This window comes from Canis aureus, chromosome 20 (genome assembly GCF_053574225.1).
Source record: "Canis aureus isolate CA01 chromosome 20, VMU_Caureus_v.1.0, whole genome shotgun sequence".
NCBI classification, from domain to species: Eukaryota; Metazoa; Chordata; class Mammalia; order Carnivora; family Canidae; genus Canis; species Canis aureus.
The window spans coordinates 44,424,640-44,445,597 of record NC_135630.1 but is presented as its reverse complement, the minus strand read 5'-3'; the positions used below and the strand labels follow the sequence as shown (position 1 = coordinate 44,445,597).

At 39.9% G+C, this 20,958-nt stretch overlaps 1 protein-coding gene across 1 annotated transcript; it reads left to right on the top strand.

Annotated features, from left to right (window-relative positions):
* The first annotated feature begins 1,009 nt into the window (after nt 1-1,009).
* Nucleotides 1,010-19,700, top strand: MAP3K19 (mitogen-activated protein kinase kinase kinase 19). Its single transcript, XM_077861497.1, has 7 exons — nt 1,010-1,319; nt 2,244-2,503; nt 6,415-6,458; nt 8,458-10,908; nt 13,699-13,848; nt 14,910-15,607; nt 19,274-19,700. The coding sequence occupies exons 1-7, from the start codon at nt 1,291-1,293 to the stop codon at nt 19,338-19,340; spliced, it is 3,699 nt and encodes a 1,232-aa protein (XP_077717623.1). The 5' UTR covers nt 1,010-1,290; the 3' UTR covers nt 19,341-19,700.
* Nucleotides 19,701-20,958: the final 1,258 nt, after the last annotated feature.

Genomic DNA, 20,958 nt, shown 5'->3' with positions numbered 1-20,958 from the left:
TAGTTAAGAGTCTTGTTTTTTGGTTTGCCTCTCTTTCTCTTTTTTCCCTTTGTTTTGTTTCTTAAATTCCACATATGAGTGAAATCATATGGTATTTGTCTTTCTCTGACTCACTCAGCATTATTCTCTGTAGATCTATCAATGTTGTTACAAATGGCAAGATATCATTCTTTTTTATGGCTGAGTAACATTCCATTGTATATATATACACCACATCTTTACCCATTCATCTATCAGTGGGCACATAGGTTTCTTTCATAATTTGGGTATTATCAATAATGCTGCAATAAACATAGGAGGTGCATATGTCTTTTTGAATAGTCTTTTGAATAGTTTTTGTAGTCTTTGGGTAACTACCCACTGGTGTAATTACTGCATCATAAGGTAGTTCTATTTTTAATTTTTTGAGGAAACTCCATACTGTTTCCAACAGTGCGAGAAGTTTCCTTTTTCTCTACACCCTCGCCAACACATGCTTCTTATGTTTTTGATTTTGGCCATTCTGACCGGTATGAAGTGATATCTCATTGTGGTTTTGATATGCATTTCCCTGATGATCAGTGATGTTGAACGTTTCATGTATCTGTTAGCCATTTGTACGTCTTGTCTGTTCAAGTCTTCTGCCCATTTTAAATTGGATTCTTTGCCTTTTGGTGTTGAGTTGTATAAATTCTTTATATATTTTGAATACTAATCCTTTATCAGATATATCATTTGCAAATATTTTCTCTCATTCACTAAGTTGTTTTGTAGTTTTGTTGTTTCCTTTGCTATGTAGTTTTTTGTTTTCGTGCAGTTCTAATAGTTTATTTTTGCTTTTGTTCCCTTTGCCTCAAGAGACATATCTAGAAAAATGTTGCTATGGCTACAGTCAGAGATAGTACCACCTGTGCTCTCTTCTAGGATTTTTATGGTTTCAGGTTTCACATCTAGGTCCTTAATTTGTTTTGAGTTCATTTTTATGTATGGTGTAAGGAAGCGGTCCAGTTTCATTCTTTTGCATGTCTTTTCCCAACTCTATTTGTTGAAGAGACTGTCTTTTTTCCCCCATTGCATATTCTTGCCTCCTTTGTCATAGATTGACCAAGGGATTGTGGGTTTATTTCTGGACCTTCTCTTCTATTCCACATTCTGCAATTATTAAAACTCAGCTAAATAACCAGAAATAAAACACTCAGTCCCGAGTTGCCACTCGAATTCATTACTTTCTTCTTTTTATGATTGTCATGTGTTTCTATAGGTGTTGAGATTATTGTTACTTTTCCAAGAGATGTCAGTTATCCCCAAGAAATGAACCAAGAAGATTTACAAGAAAACAAGTAAGGAATATTCTTTGAAAGGCTAGACTGAAATTTAAGTATGAAGTGGTACTTGTGTAGTAACCTACATTTTTGGTAATTTGCCCTCCAGAAAACATTCTAAAGCAGAGGTTGTGATAAATATTATTGTGGCAAGAGCCAGATAATTTTAGGCTTTATGGATCATATGGTTTCTGTTGCAATGATTCAATTCTGCAATAGTAGCTTGAATGCAGTCATAGACAATATGAAAACAAATAGGTATGGCTGTGGTCCAATAAAACTATGAAAACAGACTGAAGGCTGGATTGGCCCATGGGTCATAGTTTCCTGACCCTGAAGCAGTGCCACTTAATGTATGATTCTGCAGTCCTTTGGTTACCAGTCCTTGATGAAGTCAGGACAGAATAAAAAATGTAAACATTTAAAAAGTTGTATTACAATTTGACAAAGTAATTTTAGGTTCACTGATCTAATAATGAAAAAATTCAGGTTTGTTTTCATGGTCTTGGTTTTTTGTTTTATTCTTATAGTAATTCCCACTCTTATTACAAAAGTTCTACAAAAGTTTCATTTCACAATGGATTGGAAAATTTAAAAACTGGTCCTTTATGAAGGATAGTCTGAGAAGTTCTGGACTGGTTAATATCTTTAGAGAAGGAAAAGAGTGGATCCTTGTATGCCTGCAGTTTGCCTCTCTGATTTCTCTGCTCAAGGAAATAGGGACTGGGGAAACTAAAGTGTGGAGTGCCTAAGGCAAATTAAGTGGGGAACGAGTTGGAGGGTGGAGAGTCTTGTCCTTTCAAGAATACGGTTCTTCCACTCACCAGCACCATTTGGAAATAGTTCTCCAATTTTCTGGTGATATCAGGCTGAACTGAGAAGTGGAGATCCAGAAGACAGGGTATGAGTTTTGAATGAAACTGTGTCCTCCTCCCCTTTTAGTCAGATAACACCAGTGCATGGAGAATGGGCACGAGCACATTCTGTTTCTCTCCCAAATGAAATTGAGATGGTGGACTTCCAGACAAAGATGCTGACCATGGGCCCTTTACTTCTGAAGAAAGAGGGAAGCTCCAAGGAGCTCTGTGATGAGAATGTGGGCTTTTTGTTGTCAAGACCTTGCTTAGAACCAAACATTTTCACATCTGTAGCCAGAGAAGATGTTCCTCACTTTCTGAAGGGACAGCAAAGAAAATCTGAAGGTGAGTTCATTTAACTATAGTGATCCCTTTATTTTTCTGCCAGCAAATTATTTGTCTCTATCATCTATCTATCTATCTATCTATCTATCTATCTATCTATCTATCATCTATCATCTATCTTTCTATCATCTTTTTCTTGAATATTTGAAAAATTGTTACCATGAACTCATATTTAGTTGATGTTTACCTGTGGGAATTTTGGGGGCTTAAATGGAGGATGCCTTCCTCCAGGATTTGAGCTTGCCACTCTCTCTGGCCCAAGAATTTTTTACTGATAGCAGCACTGGTGCCAGCATTTCCCTTTGGGGCAATGCTGTCTTTGATATTTGCTTACCACTGTCCAAACCAATTGGCCTAAGCCTTCGGGGACTAACTTGTAGTTCATCAAGGTGCATTCATTGGTTTATTGCAGTAAGAGAGATCGCATAGTAGAGAAACTGGCAGGGTAGGGTTTTTAGAAGGGTGCGTTTCCCATAGCTTCCTAAGAAAAAGTGCATAAAGTATATTAGTGATAGTTTTTCATTTTCTATGTTTCTTTTGAACTCTTTTCTTTCTACTTGTTTTGTTCTCTGTATTTTCACATTAGAGGCTTTTTCTTACACATCCATTATTCCTTGGTTATTTCTATTTCTTGGCACTAAAAAGTGCTGTGTGCCCCAGGGTACTTGTTCAATGGGCAGTGAGAGACCTGAATGGTTGAGTGAGGGATTCCCCAACTGTCAGAGTGCATAGATAGGCCTTTCTCTTGGTTAGTTTTTCCTAGATAGGGATAACCCAAGCCCTTGACTATGGGTTGAAAGACTGGGACTCAGCTGTCAGTATGCATGCTTCCACTTAATCCTTTTATTTTCACTCCAACACCCTGTTTCTGCTCTCAGCTATACCTAGCTCCTTAGCATCTTTGTCCCAGACTCTCCAGAAAGTAAACTTCGAGCCATCTGCCAGGAACAGAGAAGAGCATCTCCTGATTAGTGGGGCAGGACAGGGAATCTGGGGACTAGTCATCCTCACCTTCAGAGGTTGCTGGTATCTTCAATTCCTGCTCCTTTCTGGAGTTCTTATTTCTTGTTGAGTTCCCTCCCCCCCCGCCCCCCCCCTCCAACACTGAGCAGAACAGAGAAGGCTGACAATTAATTATTACTCATCCATAAAGCTTTCACTATCTAAAATTTTGTAGACTTTACTCATTTGCTGTCTTATCCTCTGAGCTTTTGTGGTTGTTGTTGTCCTTATTTACTCCTTTTTCATTTCCTTTACTATCATTTTAGTGATGTTTGTGGGATGGAGAAAAGCTGGAACATTTGATCATTTGATCTTTTAACTAGAATTCTATATACATTGTAAAAGGTTTTCAACATGTATTGCCGAACTACCTACCAGCAAAATCTCACCTCAACACTCTCACCAGAAATGTTTGAGTGTTTTTATACCTCATGTTATCCCTGACCAACATTGGACAATATTTATCCAAATATTCAGAAGGGTTTTTTCTTTTTTAAATCAGTTTATACATATGCACCAATTATACATTATATTCAGTTGTATTTCTGGTATTAACTTGTAGCATTGTCTCAAGTATATGTTTGTGGTTTCCTTCTCTTTAACAGGGAAACTTCAACCTCTATATGATGACCTCTCAGAGGGCAAGGATTTTGTCTTTGTTGCTCACAACTACATTGCTATCTTCTGGGATGGTATCAATTACTTATTAGGCACTCAATAAATATTTGTTGAACAAATGCATAAAGAATTGGGGGAGGTGGTTTTGCTAGGTTGTGGTTAAGGGGAATGTTCAAAACCCTCCTATTGGTACAAAAAAAACAAAAACAAAAACAAAAAACCCTTCTATTGGTATCCTTTTCTTAGGTACCATTTTTCACCTGCCAATGTCTTCTTTATCTGTGTTACATCTTAAAGAGGTCTGTTTCTAAGTCAAATTTCAAAATGGCAGCCAAAATGGTGGCCAAAATGATCTGCCCTATTTTTTGACCTTCAACACACTAAATAAAGGGGATGGGAGGGAAATTTCACATAAAATCTCCAGGTCTCTGGCTTCTCTTGACAACTGGAGAATCTAACAGTACTAGATAATCCATCTGGAATGAACAGCATCACTTGGAACCGTGTACTGAATGTCTCTTTAGTTGGCATACAATTTCATCTCATCACTGTCCCTGTCTCATTTCATCCATTTATGTGACCTGCTTTGATGCTGGACACATGGGAGCTTTTGGTGTCAATGTCAAGCTGTGGTGGTGGGTGGGGCTTTAGGGACCATTCTGACTTTTTGGTAAAAGGACAGCAACTAGGTTTACACTACCTAGTAAATTCCATCTATGATCTCTACCCCATGTTTAAGTTCAAACAACTGTTAAAAGGCAATTTTTGTATGGTGGTCCAGGCTTTATGAGCAAAAAAAGCACTAGGAAACTAGGCTAAAAGATGACTGAATGATAAACATGTCTTGGGAATTAGAGTTAGTGTATTGCTCCAGAGAGATTCAGACATTTATTTCCTCAGGAGCTGTTTGCCTACATTCTAGGATAATAAAACCCAGAGATACATTTTCCCTTTCTCCTGGAGACATTTGCTTACTTTTTATAGTAAAGATCTCTGTTTCTTGGGAGAGAAAGATAGGTCAAAGTACCAATCACTCTGTATAAGTTCTGAGTCATAGGGTTCATTTCTGTGGTGCTTCCCCACAGGTAAACATCTGGTGCTCATTGTGTTGCCCTGTGGAACTGGGATGTGGGAAGCTGGTGCTATGATGCTTTGTAATAAATTCTCTGTTCTCTGATCCAAAAAGCTTGCATTTCCTACCAGAATATAAATAAAGACATAAACATAAATAGAAGTATAATTATTAATATTAATGTAAATATAAATATACAGACATAAACATATATATAAATGCTTTATATATATACATATATATAATATGCATTTACAGTTAACCCTTGAACAATGTGGGGGTTGGGGACACTGACGTAGAAAATCCATGTATAATTTCTGATTCCCCAAAAACTTAACTACTAATAGTCTACTGTAAATTGGAAGCCTAATCAATAACATAAATAGCCAAGTAATACATATTTTGTATGTGTATTATACACTGTATTTTGACAATAAGGTGAGCTAGAGAAAAGAAATTTTTTTTGAAAGATTTCATTTATTTATTCATGAGAGACACTCACAGAGATAGGCAGAGACAAAGGCCGAGGGAGAAGCAGGCTCCATGTAGGGAGCCCAGCGTGGGACTCGATCCTGGGTCTCCAGGATCACACCATGGGCTGCAGGAGACACTAAACCGCTGCACCACTGGGGCTCCCCAAAAGAAAATGTTATTAGGAAAATTATAAGAGGCGCGTGAGTGGGTTCAGTCAGTCAAGCATCCAACTCTTGGTTTCAGATCAGGTCATGATCTCCGGGTCATGGGATTAAGCCCCATATCAGGTTCTATGCTGATCACAGAGTCTGCTTGAGATTCTTTCCTTCTCCCTCCCCCTCTGTCCCTCCTTCTGCCCTCTTGCTTTCTAAAATAAATAAATAAATAAAATCATGTTTAAAAGAATAAGGAAAATATATTTACAGTAGTGTATTGTATTTATCAAAAAAAAGTTCACATATAAGTGTATCCATCCAGTTCAAACCCATGTTGTTCAAGGGTCAACTGTATATAAAATACAACATTATATATAAAACCATATCCCCCTCCAGTGGTGGTAGCTTTAAGTGTTTTGTAATCATTCCATGCCCACCTTCATATGGATCACAACTTGAAAAACTCTTAATTTCAACTTTTCCTCAAACCTTAGCAACAAGATTACTGCATCTCCAACTCTGGCTTAAGACTTTCTGTGTTCACTCTATTACTAAGAATATCTAATTATTTTATTTTTTTCTTGTTATAGAGTTTTCTATTTCTGATATGAACTACAGTAGCCGAAGAATTGAGGTAAGATTAGTTTTAGCATTTCTGACTTAAGATTTGAAACCAAAGAACTGCTGTTAGAGACAAACTCTATCAAAGACCTCAAACCAAAATCCTCGACCACTATAGCTTGGAAAACAACAACTCACAGATAGTTTGTAGACGTGAAGAACTACTGGGAGGGGTATACTTTGCCATGTACATTTCTTTCCTGGGATGGTTTCTGTTCTTTACATAATGAGGTGATTGACTCTTTTAGACATATTTTAATTTGTCTTCTTTTAACATGCCTAGAAATTAGATGAATTTTTTGTCCAGTGGTAGAAAGATTTTCCTAATTGTCTAGTTTGTAAGTACAGTTTTTGGAAAGATCCTTGTGACTTTCTCAACTGCCAGCCTCTTCTCTGTCCCATGAGCCTTTGAGAAAGTGCATAGGTACTGCTTAGTGTTGTAAAAGGAGTTTATTGGCCTTAAAAACAAATAACAGCTGCTACGAGGGAAATGTTTAAGCCCTGGAGAATCTGTCTTTTTTCTGATGTTATGTTTAAGTGATGGAAGAAGACCATCTAGACAATAAAAGTGGAGGATTACATTGCATTTTACCTACTTCTAATGCCTAAGTCTCTAGTGTCAGTTTCCTTTCCCTTTCTTCTTACACAGAGGTGGCAATACAATGAAAATTAAACGTATAGGTCTTGATTGCCACGCATGATCCATGCCTATAAATATCCTAATATAATTAGGTACCAAATCTGGGAAAAGAAAGCCACAATGGAAAGTTAGTTTGTAGCTTAATAACCACAAAGCTGATTTTTATATATTGGGTTATACTGACCTCTAGAGGTTGCTGATAGTAAAAAACTGAGTTTATTGAAAAATAGTTGGAGCACAAAGAAGTAAAAACCATTCAGGGTTGCTAACTTTCAAGTGTAACTTGTGATACGTTTATAAGGCTCTCTCAACAAAACAATTCAGCAAAATATTAAGGAGTAGTTGTGCTCCAGATACAAAATCTGAGTTAGTATGCAACCTAATGATCATTGTTAAAGTAACTGTAAGAAGTTTTTTTGTTGTTGGTTTGCTTTAGAGAGAGAGAGAGAGAGAGAGAAACATGAGCAGGGGAGGAGACCAGCAGAGGGAGAGGGAGAAAGAGAATCCCAGGTAGGCTCCAGGCCTAATGTGAAGCCCAACACAGGGATCGATCTCACAACCCTGAGATCATGACCTGAGCTGAAATCAAGAGTCACTTGATTAAGTTCACACTTAACCAAATGAACCACCCAGGTGCCTCTGTAACAGAAATGTTAAGCAGTTCTAAGCTGATCTAAAAAATCTTAGATCAGTTCTATTGAAAGGAAAAGGAAAAGAGAAAAGAAATAAAATTTCTCATCTTAAAATGTTCATGTTTACATGGGGTGCCTGAGTGACTCAGTTGGTTAAGTGTCAGACTCTTGTTTTCAGCTCATGTCACAGCCTCAGGCTCCTGGAATGGAACACCCCACATCCGACTCCACATTCAGTGAGGAGTCTTCTTCTCTCCCTCTCTCTCTCTGCCCCTTTCCCCACTCGCTCTCTCTTTCTATCTCAGATAAATAAATATTTTTTAAAAATTTTTAATGTTTACATTATAGGGTCCTTATTTTATTTTTTCCTTATTTTATTTTAAATACATGAACACGAATCTGTATAGCTATAATAATCTTGGTTTTTATTTTTTATTTATTTTAAAAAAAATTTTATTTTTAAGTAATCTCTGCACCCAATGTGGGGTTTGAACTCACCATCCTGAGATCAGGAGTTGTATGCTTCACCAACTGAACCATTCGGGCACCACCAATAATCTTGGTTTTTGGAAATATTGTTTTACCAAAAATACGAGGAATAAGCTTTTAGTTTTTAAAATTGGGATCTCTAGGATAGCCTTGTAAAGGCTTCCTGAAAGAGAATCTTAGAATCTCTCTGGATTGCTTTAAACCAGTTAATATGATACGCATGTTCATTAGCCTTTTTTCTTTCCCTGTAGTTTCCTCTGCCACCATTGTCACTTTTGTCCATGAAACCTGGTCTTCAGACTATCCCTCCAAATCACAAAGATCAAAAAGAGAAAGAAAGAAATATTCCAGACTTCGTATCCTTCTTACCTAAGCTCTCAGAGCCCAGAAGTCGATCTGAGGAGTTTAGACCATCAAATAAACAGCAGGAAGCTCCGTTTAAGGTGTTTGTGGATCAGACTCTCAGGTCCTCTGACAGCTCTATTTGGTCCAGAAACATGTGCTCTTTTTGGGAGGCTAACCATCACAGACCACACATGGAGACGGAAGAGAACAGAAAATCTAAAGAAACAGAAGGAAGTGACAAAATTGCAATCTGTCACTTCGAAAAAGGACAATCTTTGGTGTCCTTTGAGAATTGTAAGGAAAGCAGTTTTCCTACAGATAGGGAAGTGGACATTGACTGCCCTGGTCATGAAATGAGAAAAGCAGAAGAGAATTCTCAACATTTTTTGTCAGGAAAGAAAGAGAGGTTAGTAGCTAGAAACTGTAAACAAGACTATGCAGTTGGATGTACCATGCCAATCAAGTTCCAAGAAGCCCAGCATTCAGAAATAATCCTAAACCAGGATGAAGAGACAAGAAATGATAAGGCTGATTCAAAAAGTGCTTCAGTACATAAAAGTGAAGCAATTGAGCCAAAGCATATTTTAGAAGGGCATACTGCACTTAAGAGTTTGTCCAACGTAGTCCCTGACGGCCCCACTGAAAAGGTCCCACAAGATCACAGAGGCACGGAGACAAACATAAAAGTATCAGTAGCAGACACAATCAAACCAGAAATGAATGGGATGGTGCCTCTTATCCACATCACTTTCCCTGGACATGGAACTCCCAAGGAACTGTCAATAGCCAAACCAAGCCTCCCAAAAAGAAAGGGCACTCTTCATAACAACAATAGCTTCAACATACTCGCACATCAAGAAAATGACAGGCATAAGATGAAAACCCACAGAAATAAGCTGGATTCGAAGACAAAGACCAGTAACAGGACACCCCAGAATTTCATGATTTCCATCGAAGGTTCCATTAAGCCTACCATGCATAAAACCAGCATAAAAACTCAAGCTTTCCCTGCTCTGGAGCTTGTTGACCCCAGACCTCGGCAATCACCCAAGTTTCAAAGAAGAATGCCACAGATAGAAAAGAAGCAATCAACTTACCGGGCTCTGAAACCTAAAAAGCAGTCTTTTCCTTGCATCTGTAAGAGTCCAGGAATAAAAAAGTCTTCTGTCCCTCTCTCTGCTCAACCAACAGAGCCAAGACTAAGTTGCTTAGATCTTAAGTATAGTGACATGTTCAAAGAGATCAATTCAACAGCTAATGGGCCTGGAATCTACGAAATGTTTGGGACTCCTGTTTATTGTCACATAAGAGAGGCTGAACGTCATGAGAACAAATATTATCAAGAGATATGCTCTGCTCCATCTGGCAGGTGTATTACCAATAAATGTCGATCTTCACACAGTGAGAGGAGCAGCAATAGCAGAACAAGATTTTCTCAGAAGAGACCACATATTAAACCTGCAAAGGCTTTGCTTGGCATCAAACAAAAGAACAAAAGTTTAATTTCTAAAGAAAAGGGTTACAAAGCTGTAGGTAGCAACCAAAAGGGCATTGAAAATGGTGATGGTATTTCAGATCCAGAGTGGCAGATAAAGTCTTCAGCAAATGACTTTCTCTCTTCCAGTGATGAAGGTCAGCCCATGAACTTGGCTCTGCCTTGTGAGCGGTCCACTGAACAGAGTGAATTCCTTCCTGTTTCACATTTGTCCACTGTTGAAGAAGTTTCTATGGAAGAGTCTGCTGATGAAGAAGACATTTCTAACAATCAAATACTTGCCACGAGCCTCAGAGATCTGCATAAACTTGAAGAGCTGCATCACCAGACGTCATTTATCCTTTCAGAAAACAGCTGGGCAGTGCCCAGCGAGAAGAGTTCCAACAAACATATACTGCAAGAAAAACAGAATACAGCATCTCTTGGTAAAATAAGTGCCAACCAAATTTTAACTAATGATATAGGGTTTAAAAGTGTTTTAGAGAAGTCTGAAACACTTATGAGTTTCTCTTTCCAAGAGAAACAACAGAGTGCATCTTCCCAAGCATATCAACATTGGGCAGATTCTTTGGATGATGATAGTTTAGCTAATGAGTCAATTACATATCAGTCATTTGGACAAACTTTAAATGATGCAAATTCAATTTCACAAGAAACTCTAGATTCCGTAAAGAATGAAGAATTGACAGATGAACTATTAGGATGCCTAGCTGCAGAACTATTAGCTCTTGATGAGAGAGATAAGACCTCTCACCAAATAATGGCAAATGAAACAGATCCTGAAAACCTAAATCTTGTCTTCAGTAGGAGAGGAAAAACCACTCAAGAATTGAGCAGAGAGACAACAAATGTTAAAATACAGGTTGGTATGACTAGGATCAGTGATTCATTGGGGCAGGAAGAGACCTCAGAGACAGTCTAGTTCAAACTCCTTATTTTCAAATGAGGAATCAGAAACCCTAAGCAAGGGCAGCCCCAGTGGCGCTGCGGTTTAGCGCCACCTGCAGCCCAGGGCGTGATCCTGGAGACCCTGGATCGAGTTCCACGTCAGGCTCTCTGCATGGAGCCTGCTTCTCCCTCTGCCTGTGTCTCTGCCTCTCTCTCTTTCTCTGTGTCTCTATGAATAAATAAGTAAATAATCTTAAAAAAAAAAAAAGAAACCCTAAGCAAGTAAATAGTTTTGTCAAGGTCTCACTGTTTGGTTGCAAGTTTGGAATCCATGTCCCCTGATTGTCAGGCTAAGATGTTTTCATTATGCCATCTTACTTCTGGGATTCAACTAGCCCAACACTGCAATGGCATCACTTTGGGTACATTAATATAGCAAAACTATTTATTTAAAATAGGTCAATATTTTATTCAATGAAGATGTTTTGAATCAACAAATAGTGGAGAGAGAATTATGGGTGAAACATTGCTCTAGGTGGTGTATGAGATAGAAAGAAATGAACATAGCCCCAGAAGTAGCTCACTAATTCCAAAAAAGATTTGAAAGCATGAAATATGAAAACTTTAACACAGAAACATTATTGATGTCAACTATGTTCCTGGCACTGGGCTTAGAACTAGAGACACCGTGGGGTACAAGACTTAGCCATTGCTCTCAAGAAAGATAAGCAACAATGCTGAAAAATTTTTTAAAAAAGAGTGTTTCTCATAGGAATGGGGGTGGGGACAAAGAATATTAGCATATCATTGGGTTTTGTCTGTTTCAATTCTCACTGAATTACATGAGCCTCCAGAAACAGTAGGTTTAGCTGAAATGTTATTTATTGAGCATTGACTCAGGTTATATCACATATCAGGATCAGGAACAATTATTTTAGATAGTTGGTCAAAAGACACTCAAGGTCAATAGTTATATTATAGTTGGTTTATTGAGAACTTACCATGTAGGAGCAAGACATGTTATAATGTCTTCTTTATATCCTTCAAAATAGCTCTAGACATAAATACTAAAGGTAATAACAAGTCGCCATTTTGAAGATGAGAAAATTGAGGCTTAGAAAGTTAACACAGTGGGTGAGTGGTGGGGCCAGGCATTCTGAATCCAGTGAGATTATTCCTGAAATGCCAGCTCCACCTTCATGGTGAACTTGGTTTCTGCTGGGGGTAGACAGTGATTCAGGAAGGCCTCCAGGCTTGGGTAGGAAATGGGGATATGTGGTGCATACACCTGTGTGTCTGAGATGAGTCTGCCACTCTACCATTTCAATTTTTTTTAAAGATTTATTTATTAGGACCCCTGAGTGGCTCAGCCAGGTAAGCATCTTCCTTCAGCTCTGGTCATGATCCTGGGGTCCTGGGGTCAAGTCCCACATTGGGCTCCTTGCTCAGCAGGAAACTGATTCTTCCCTGCCTTCTATTCCTCCTGCTTGTGTGTGCTCCCCCCGCCTTCTGACAAATAAATAAAATCTTAAAAAAAAAAAAAAAGATTTATTTATCTAAGAGAGAGCAAGCATGCATGGTAGGGGGAGTAAATCTTCAAGCAGATTCCCTGCTGAGCACAGAGTCTGACTTGGGACTTGATGCCACAACCATGAGATCATGACCCATGAGGTCATGACCTGAGCCAAAACCAATAGTTGGTTGCTCAACTGATTGAGCCATCCAGGTACCTTACCATTCTGCCATTTTATTTTTTTAAAAGATTTTTTTATTTATTCATGAGAGACAGAGAGAGAGAGAGAGGCAGAGACATAGGCAGAGGGAGAAGCGGACTCCTTGCAGGAAGCCCGATGTGGGACTAGATCCCAGGACCCCAGGATCATGCCCTGAGCCAAAGGCAGAAGCTTAACCACTGATCCACCCAGGTGTTCCTCACTCTGCCATTTTAAATTTAAACAAAGCTAACAAGCTAGGAAATATCAGTAGCCCGTAACCCCATCCTATAATGCTGGAGTCAAAACTGACTTTCGCAGCCTTTTCCTTCCCAAGCAGTCCTTAAATTTAGTTTGGATAGAAACATAAAAGATGGGAAGGAGGAACCCAAATGGCCTTTTCATTCATGAAGAAGGTAAGTTTGCAAGAAAGTCTTGCTCCTGATGGACTTCACCATGCCTCTGTGTCACCATCATTTATTTTTTAAGAACTTGTAGAGAAGACCAAAAGAAAGCATTTTTTTAGTGTGATTAACCCATTGGAAAACATGGTCTAAATTCTACAAAGAGATTCTTGTTCTCTGACCTCTAAGGTAGGGCTTCTCAAAGTTTACTGTGATTGCAATCATTTGTGTATAAATGTGTATTTAAGTGTATGCATATAGGTTTATGTGTATATGTGTGTGTTTGAGTGCATGTTTGTATTGTGAAAATAATTGAAGAACAGACAAAGGCTATTCAGAGCTCACTATGGTAAAAGAGTCAGCCTCCATCACTTGTGTTTGGCAGAGACTCAAAGGCAAGCAGAGGAGCGGGAAACCCTTTTAGAGGTAAAAAAGGCAGGGTTCAGTAGGCCCTGATTGGAGGCTTTTGGCATGAGGAAACTGTAGGTGGTCTAATAAGCAGCATCCTATATAACTAATTAGGGGTCCCTATTTGGCTTTCTCTAATTGGTCCCAAGTTAGAAGAAAGGAAGACTACTTTCCAGCTCTCCCCTCCATCCTAATAATTCAGAGTTTAATGGTGACTTTTCTTTTGTTTCATTATCACAGAAATATAGTAATGGGTTCAGGATATACAATAAGGAGGAGAAATTTCTCAACTCAAACGAAAAGAAGATATTTTCTGAGAATAGTTTAAAGAATGAAGAATCTATCCTGTGGACTAAGGGCGAGATCCTTGGGAAGGGAGCCTATGGCACAGTAAGTTAAATGCGAAACATGATGAAACCCCAAATCCCCACTGCTCCTTGACCCACCTTTTCCTCCCTAATCTTCTTGTGCCCTCCCACCCTGTATACTGTTTTATTTGGAACTCTTTCAGTTGGGAGTAACAGGAAACCCAACACAAACTGGCATGGGGGAAAGGATGCTCATTGGTTTATGTAACTGAAGGATCTGAAGTAGGTGTAGTTCTAGGCACAGCTGATTTCAGGGGTCAAACAGTGTCACTAGGGTCTGGCCACTCTGTATCTCTCCTAATGGGTCTCATTCTCAGGGTCTATGTGGTTGGACAATAGCCGTTGTATTTCTACCCTCTCATTCTCCTGGATCCAAGACCAGTGGAGAGATGTTTCATTGTTCAGGATGTTCCCAGATGTTGGAAGAATCATTCCTGAGTGGCAAAAACATAAGATGTTCTTTACATTTTTTGAATCGCATGAAAGACTATCTAAAGTCCTAGCACGTTAGATAGTACTTACAAAGACTGGGAAAAGGAAGACCAATCCCCAGATAAAACAGGTTATGTTTCTAGCTGGGGACATATCAGCGAGAAGCTGGAAAGACATAAAACCACTAAAGATACCTGCCAAATTGCCCCGGGACCTGTCTTCCTCTATTTCCTTAGAGATTTAGCACCAAAATAGGCATTTCACTTACTTGGAGAGGAGTTTTCCAGTGTAGTCATGTAGGTATCTATGAGGTAAGAATTATTACCTCAGTTTTATAGATGAGAAAAACTGAAGTCAAAAAGATTGTACAACTCGCCCAAAGTTCCATAGCTGGGGAATGGTGAAGCCAAGATTCTAACCAATCCAGGCCACTTGACTTCAAGCCATTATGATATCCATTCACCACGCTGCTCATCCCCATTTTGGCTTCACTGAAACACTGAATTTGCTTAAGTACTTTGCATTTAGGTGGGGATGTGTCAACTTAGAAAAGGACAAGGGTTTGGGAGGAGAAGGGAAAAACAAGCATCATCTGAGGCATTTTGTGAAGAAGTTGTATCATTTATATTTAATAAAAAGGTCTGCTTCTAGGTATATTGTGGTCTCACTAGCCAAGGACAGCTAATAGCTGTAAAACAGGTGGCTTTGGATACCTCTGATAAATTAGCTACTGAAAAAGAATACCGGAAACTGCAGGAAGAAGTAGATTTGCTCAAAGCACTGAAACATGTCAACATTGTGGCCTATTTGGGGACGTGCTTGGAAGAGAACATTGTAAGCATTTTCATGGAGTTTGTTCCTGGTGGCTCAATTTCTAGTATTATAAATCGTTTTGGGCCATTGCTTGAGATGGTGTTCTGTAAATATACAAGACAAATTCTGCAAGGTGTTGCTTATCTCCATGAGAACTGTGTGGTGCATCGAGACATCAAAGGAAATAATGTTATGCTCATGCCAACCGGAATAATAAAGCTAATTGACTTTGGCTGTGCCAAGCGCTTGGCCTGGGCTGGCTTAAATGGCACCCACAGTGACATGCTTAAGTCCATGCATGGGACTCCATATTGGATGGCCCCGGAAGTCATCAATGAGTCTGGCTACGGAAGGAAGTCGGACATCTGGAGCATTGGCTGCACCGTGTTTGAGATGGCCACAGGGAAGCCTCCACTGGCTTCCATGGACAGGATGGCAGCCATGTTTTACATTGGAGCACACAGAGGGCTAATGCCTCCATTGCCAGAACACTTCTCAGAAAACGCAGTGGACTTTGTGCGTGTGTGCCTAACCAGGTAAGAAAACAACACAGGAATGTGGAGAAATCCCCAGAGATTCCAAGATTGCTGACATTGCCCCCCTACAATTTACGGCCCACAAAAAAAATCAAGCAGGGAGTGATTTTGTACCGAAAGGAATTAGCCACATTGGGTGATTGTGGGCCTCACTGAATCAGGGGATAGGGGTAATGCCTCAAGTAGCAAGTGTCTCAATTAAATGATTTATCAGGGAGAGACAAATGATTTATCAGGGTGTGTGAACAATGCTAAAGATCCACTTACTTATGAGACGTCTTCCCAGGGGCTGGTCATGGTACAATGATATCCCTGTGCTTAGGTTCCCCTGTCCTCTCAGCGAACCAATGTTCTCACCTCCTTCCTAAAACCGACCCTTGGAAAGTATGTGAGAAATTCATCCATATTGAGGGATTGATATGAATTGACTGATTGATGATGACTGTCAGATTTAATGTATCAGTCCCCCCCAGAAATGCTTGCATTTAAAATGAGGGGAAACATTTGAGCCTTTGAGCCAAAGGAACAAATCTCTGAAGCATTTCATGCATCAAGTGAGGGGAATAATCGGGGAAGTAGAAAAGTAGCAGAAAGTTGCCTGTTTTTTTCTGTTTTGTTGCTCCCTACTATCTATGGAATAAAATTTTGGATAAAATGTTAGAAGGGATTTTAGAGATTGCCCACTTGTGTGGTTTTCAAACGTTTCTTAGCTCATGTGAATTTTTTAAAAAGATTATTTATTTATTTATTTATTTATTTATTTAAGAGAGTAAGTGAGAGAGAGTGCACAAGCTGGAGGGAGAGGCAGAGAGAGAAGCAGACTCCCTGCTGAACAGGGAGCCCAATGTAGGGCTTGATCCCAGGACACTGGGATCATGACCTGTGCCGAAGGCAGATGCTTAACCGACTGAGCCACCTGGGCACCCCCATTTTTAATTTTTTAATTTTTATTTTATTTTTTAAAGATTTTATTTATTTATTCATTCACGAGAAACACACACAGAGAGAGGCAGAGACACAGGCAGAGAGAGAAGCAGGCTCCATACAGGGAGCCCGACGTGGGGCTCGATCCTGGGTCTCCAAGATCACACCCTGGGCTGTAGGCTGAGCTAAACTGCCGAGCCACCAGGGCTGCCCCACCCCCATTTTTAAAAGTAGACTTCATGCTCAGCACGGAACCCAATGTGAGGCTTGCACTCACAACCCTGAGATCAAGAGCTGAGCTGAGATTAAGAGTCAGATACTTAACTGACTGAGCCATCCAGGTGCCCCCCCACCATATGAAATTTTAATTCAAAGAATAAAACATAAGAGCAGAGATGGCTCTGGTTAGAGTATGTGTGTGCGTGTGTGTATGGTGAGGGAGAGCTGAAATGTAGGGGGGGAAGCCAGAGTCCACCCACCAGGCCTCTATCTAGTGAGGCTCAGCATTTAGTTGTACATACAGGATGAGGAAGGCTTTCTTGCTTTTGAAGAAGTGTGCGTCCTTATCCCTGGATAAAAAATTCTAGTGCTCCAGGTTTCAGCAAGCATACATGGCGGCCTCCAATTCCCAGAATGGATTCATTTTTAGTGTCTTACTGAATCTCAGAACCCACAGTTCTCCCTGCCTGCTGACAAATGTGCCTCTCTCTTTCAGACTCGGTATCTTTCTCCCAGCATGTGTAGCAGAGTGTGCTGGTTGATTTCAGGGGGTTGCACAGGATGAGGCCGAAATGCGTACTCCGTGCTCCAGTTCTGGGCATCCCTAGGTGTTCCAGCAAGGATTCTGTGTACAGAGCCTCAGGCACAGAGTGGCTTCTTGTTCCCTGCAGAAACGTCTCACAAAGGGATCCCTGGGTGGCGCAGCGGTTTGGCGCCTGCCTTTGGCCCAGGGCATGATCCTGGAGACCCGGGATCGAATCCCACGTCAGGCTCCCGGTGCGTGGAGCCTGCTTCTCCCTCTGCCTGTGTCTCTGCCTCTCTCTTTGTGACTATCATAAAAAAAAAAAAAAAAAAAAAAAAAAAAAAACACGTCTTACAAGACATAGGAATGTTAGAACTATCATATGAACCACTACTAGTTTTGGAATCAGTCTTAGCTCTTAAGACTACTATAGTGGCTTTGTTCTGAATTGAACAATTATCTGTTACTGACCCACAGGAACTACATGCTATTTTCCTTTCAAGTTGTCATTACTCTCTCTCACACATACACAGCTTTAAAGAGAAAGGCTGAAATCTTTTTTATGGCTCTCCTTTTGAACCACTGTTTCATAAACTAACCAATAAACAAGTCACACCACTAATGATCAATTAATAGAGTTGTTGTGAGGGTTAATGTAAATTGCTTAGCAGAGTATGGGGCACATAATTAGGGCTCCATAGTTAATAATATTAATACATCCTACCTAATTAGCATCATATATAAGCATAAAATTACCTCTTGAAACAACAGCAAAGACCCTAAAGACTCTAGAATCTTGCCTTATGACAATATTCTTTGGAGGTGTGGATAGTCAGAAATAAAGTGAGGGAAGGCACTCACTCCTAAATATTCAGAAATGCAGATGACTTACCAGGAATAAGGACTGAATAGAACAGAAATGAATTTTGAGGAACAATAGGAAGTATGAATGGGGATACTCCTATGGGCAGGTTGAAAGTTCTGGGAAGTTAGGCCAAGGAGGTTAGTTTTGTTACAATAGGCAGCAAAGAGCAGGAGATTGCAAAGAATTTGGGGCAGATAACGCTGTAAAGAAAATGGCCTTTGGAAAAGTAGGTCCAAAAGCAGCGTACCGGACTTCAAATGGAGGCTGCTTGAGACTAGAACGCTGTGCAGAAATCCAGAGCTTGGACTTTGATGGTGGTGGAAGCAGTGGGACTGTAAAGAGAAGGGTTCCAAAATATTCCAGGGGAGGGGGAATCAGGACTTGGTGATGGGGCAATGATAGGACTGCATGATTTTGAGTATGGATAATGGAAGAAATAGCAAGTTGCGAAAGAGGAGCAGGGGAGGGAATTGAAAATTCCATTAAAGTAAACGTTCAAAGCTGTGAATTGGAGCTCAGAAAAGCAAATGAGATTGGAGGCACATCTTTAGAAATCAGAAGGTCAATAGTCATGGATGTGAACAATTTAAGAGGGCTGAAGAAAAGGTTTTTGAAAATGCCCAGGGGAGAAGTAACAACACAAGTCCAGCACATGGTTGAAGAAGGGAGTTGTCCCAAGGCAGGAGAAGAACTAAGAAGTCTCCTCTAAGTCTATGCAAATTGTTTCGAAAGGGGGTGGTGGTGAATGCTTCAAATGCTACTACAGAGATGACAAGGAGGATGAACTCATTACATTTGGTAATGAGAAGATTGCGTTTTTTTTTTAATATTTTATTTATTCATTCAATTTCTTTTTTTCTTTCTTTCTTTCTTTCTTTCTTTTCTTTTCTTTTTTTTTTTTTTAAGATTTCTATTTGAGAGAGTGAGCGCACACACAAGAAGGGAAAGCGGAGGGGCAGAGGGAGAGGGAGAAGCTGGGATCAAAACCTGAGCCTAAATCAAGTCAGTTGCTTAACCAATGGAGCCACCCAGGTGCCCCTCTACTTCTGTTTTTAAAGTTGGCGTTTTGAGTCAAGTAGACCCAGCTGGGAGGCACTTGTGGGGTACTGTTTCTAAATTGTTTTTCCCTTCTTAGGGACCAGCATGAGCGACCTTCTGCTGCCCAGCTCCTGAAGCATTCCTTCTTGACAAGAAGTCACTGAACATACATCAACTTTTCTTTCCAGTTTCCTTTAGAGGCACTTTGTGATTGCTTCATTGTGGGAATGATGGTTAAGGGACTGTTGTTTTCCTAACGTTAAGTCAACTCAACCCAGTTTAACCAGATCCTGCAGTGTCACTAACTAAAAAAGTTTGTTACATACTAGCCTCCTCAAGCTTCAGGCATGGTTACTCACATATATGAAAAAATTTTTTCTTCAACAGTAACAACAAAAAAACCTATTCCAGTGTTTACAGCTTTGACTGTCCAGGAATCACAATCTCTGTTGCTTTATAGGACTGTAGCCTTTATTTTTGGACTGTCAATTAAGGTCCTTACTTTGAAATAAATTGTAAAAACAAGAAAACTGTATTTTGTTTTGCTTGGTGGGTAAAGACTTTAATTCTTGAAAAGGAAACTAGAAGAAGGGGAGAAGCTTAAAACTAGAGAGAGGCTATATGGTTTACTTTGGCTGCAATCTTTGCAGACTACAGGCCCCTCAGTCAACAGGAAGAGCTAAGGGCCTTGACATCTCATTTTCAGAGGGTCCCCTAACTCCTCCTAAGTCTCCACCTACAAGAAGCTGTACTAATCAAGGTAGTTCCATGCACCTTAGGCTGCTTTCCTAGAAACTTATAGTATGACTTGGAGACCTCACTTATTTGCAGGGTAGAACATGGCACACCTAGAACTAGCTGAACCTAAGCCAGCTAGTAGGGCAAAAGCAAGATCTGATAAAGGGGAGTGGGTTGGCATATAAACATTTCAGGGCACTTCGCTCATTTCATCTGAATGAAGGACATTCCCACTGAGGTCAACTTTTTACAATTAAAAAAAGATTTATGTATTTAGAGAGAAAGAGAGCACGTCCACAAGTGCGTGGGGGCGCTAGAGAGGGAGACAGAAAGAATCCTCAAGCAGATTCCCTGCTGAGCGTGAAGTCTGACACCAGGACCCTGAGATTATGACCTGACCCGAGCCTTGTTTTAAGTTGGAGGATGAAGCACTGTTGATAAGGTTTCTACTGCTGACTCCACCCATGCACTAAATTTCACTGACACCTGTTGTTTTGGGCTATTTCTACAGAATCTTTTCACTGGCCAACATGTTTTGATAGGTCTTTGTGGGTACACTTTCCTTATCTCCAATTTGTCCAGTTCTTTTCTCGTATTTGACCATAATTTATGTCCATCACTTACTTGTATATCAGCATAACCTGAAATATTTTGTTGAAGTGGTTTTAAAAAATTTTTAGTAGAGCTCTTAAGCATTCTTCAAAATCTGGATGGCTTTATCGGATTTAGGAGCAAACTACATAGGAGGAAAGGCTAGGGGAAAAAGCATATACTGTACACCATGAAGTTGGCGTTAACAACCTTAACCCTTCCCTATTGATAGAATACTGAACTCTGAAACAATAAGTAGAATCTGTTGTTTTTGCCATTCATTGGCAAATGTCATTTAAGACATGTCCTAAATGTCATTTAAGACAGTAACAGGTTGGAATTATCATCATTGCTATTTGCTCACTTTTAATCTTCCTTGGAAAGGAGATTGGGAGTGCAGATAAGTGAGGAGGGTCCGAAAGGAGCTTGGGAGTGCAGGTAAGTGGTGGCTGG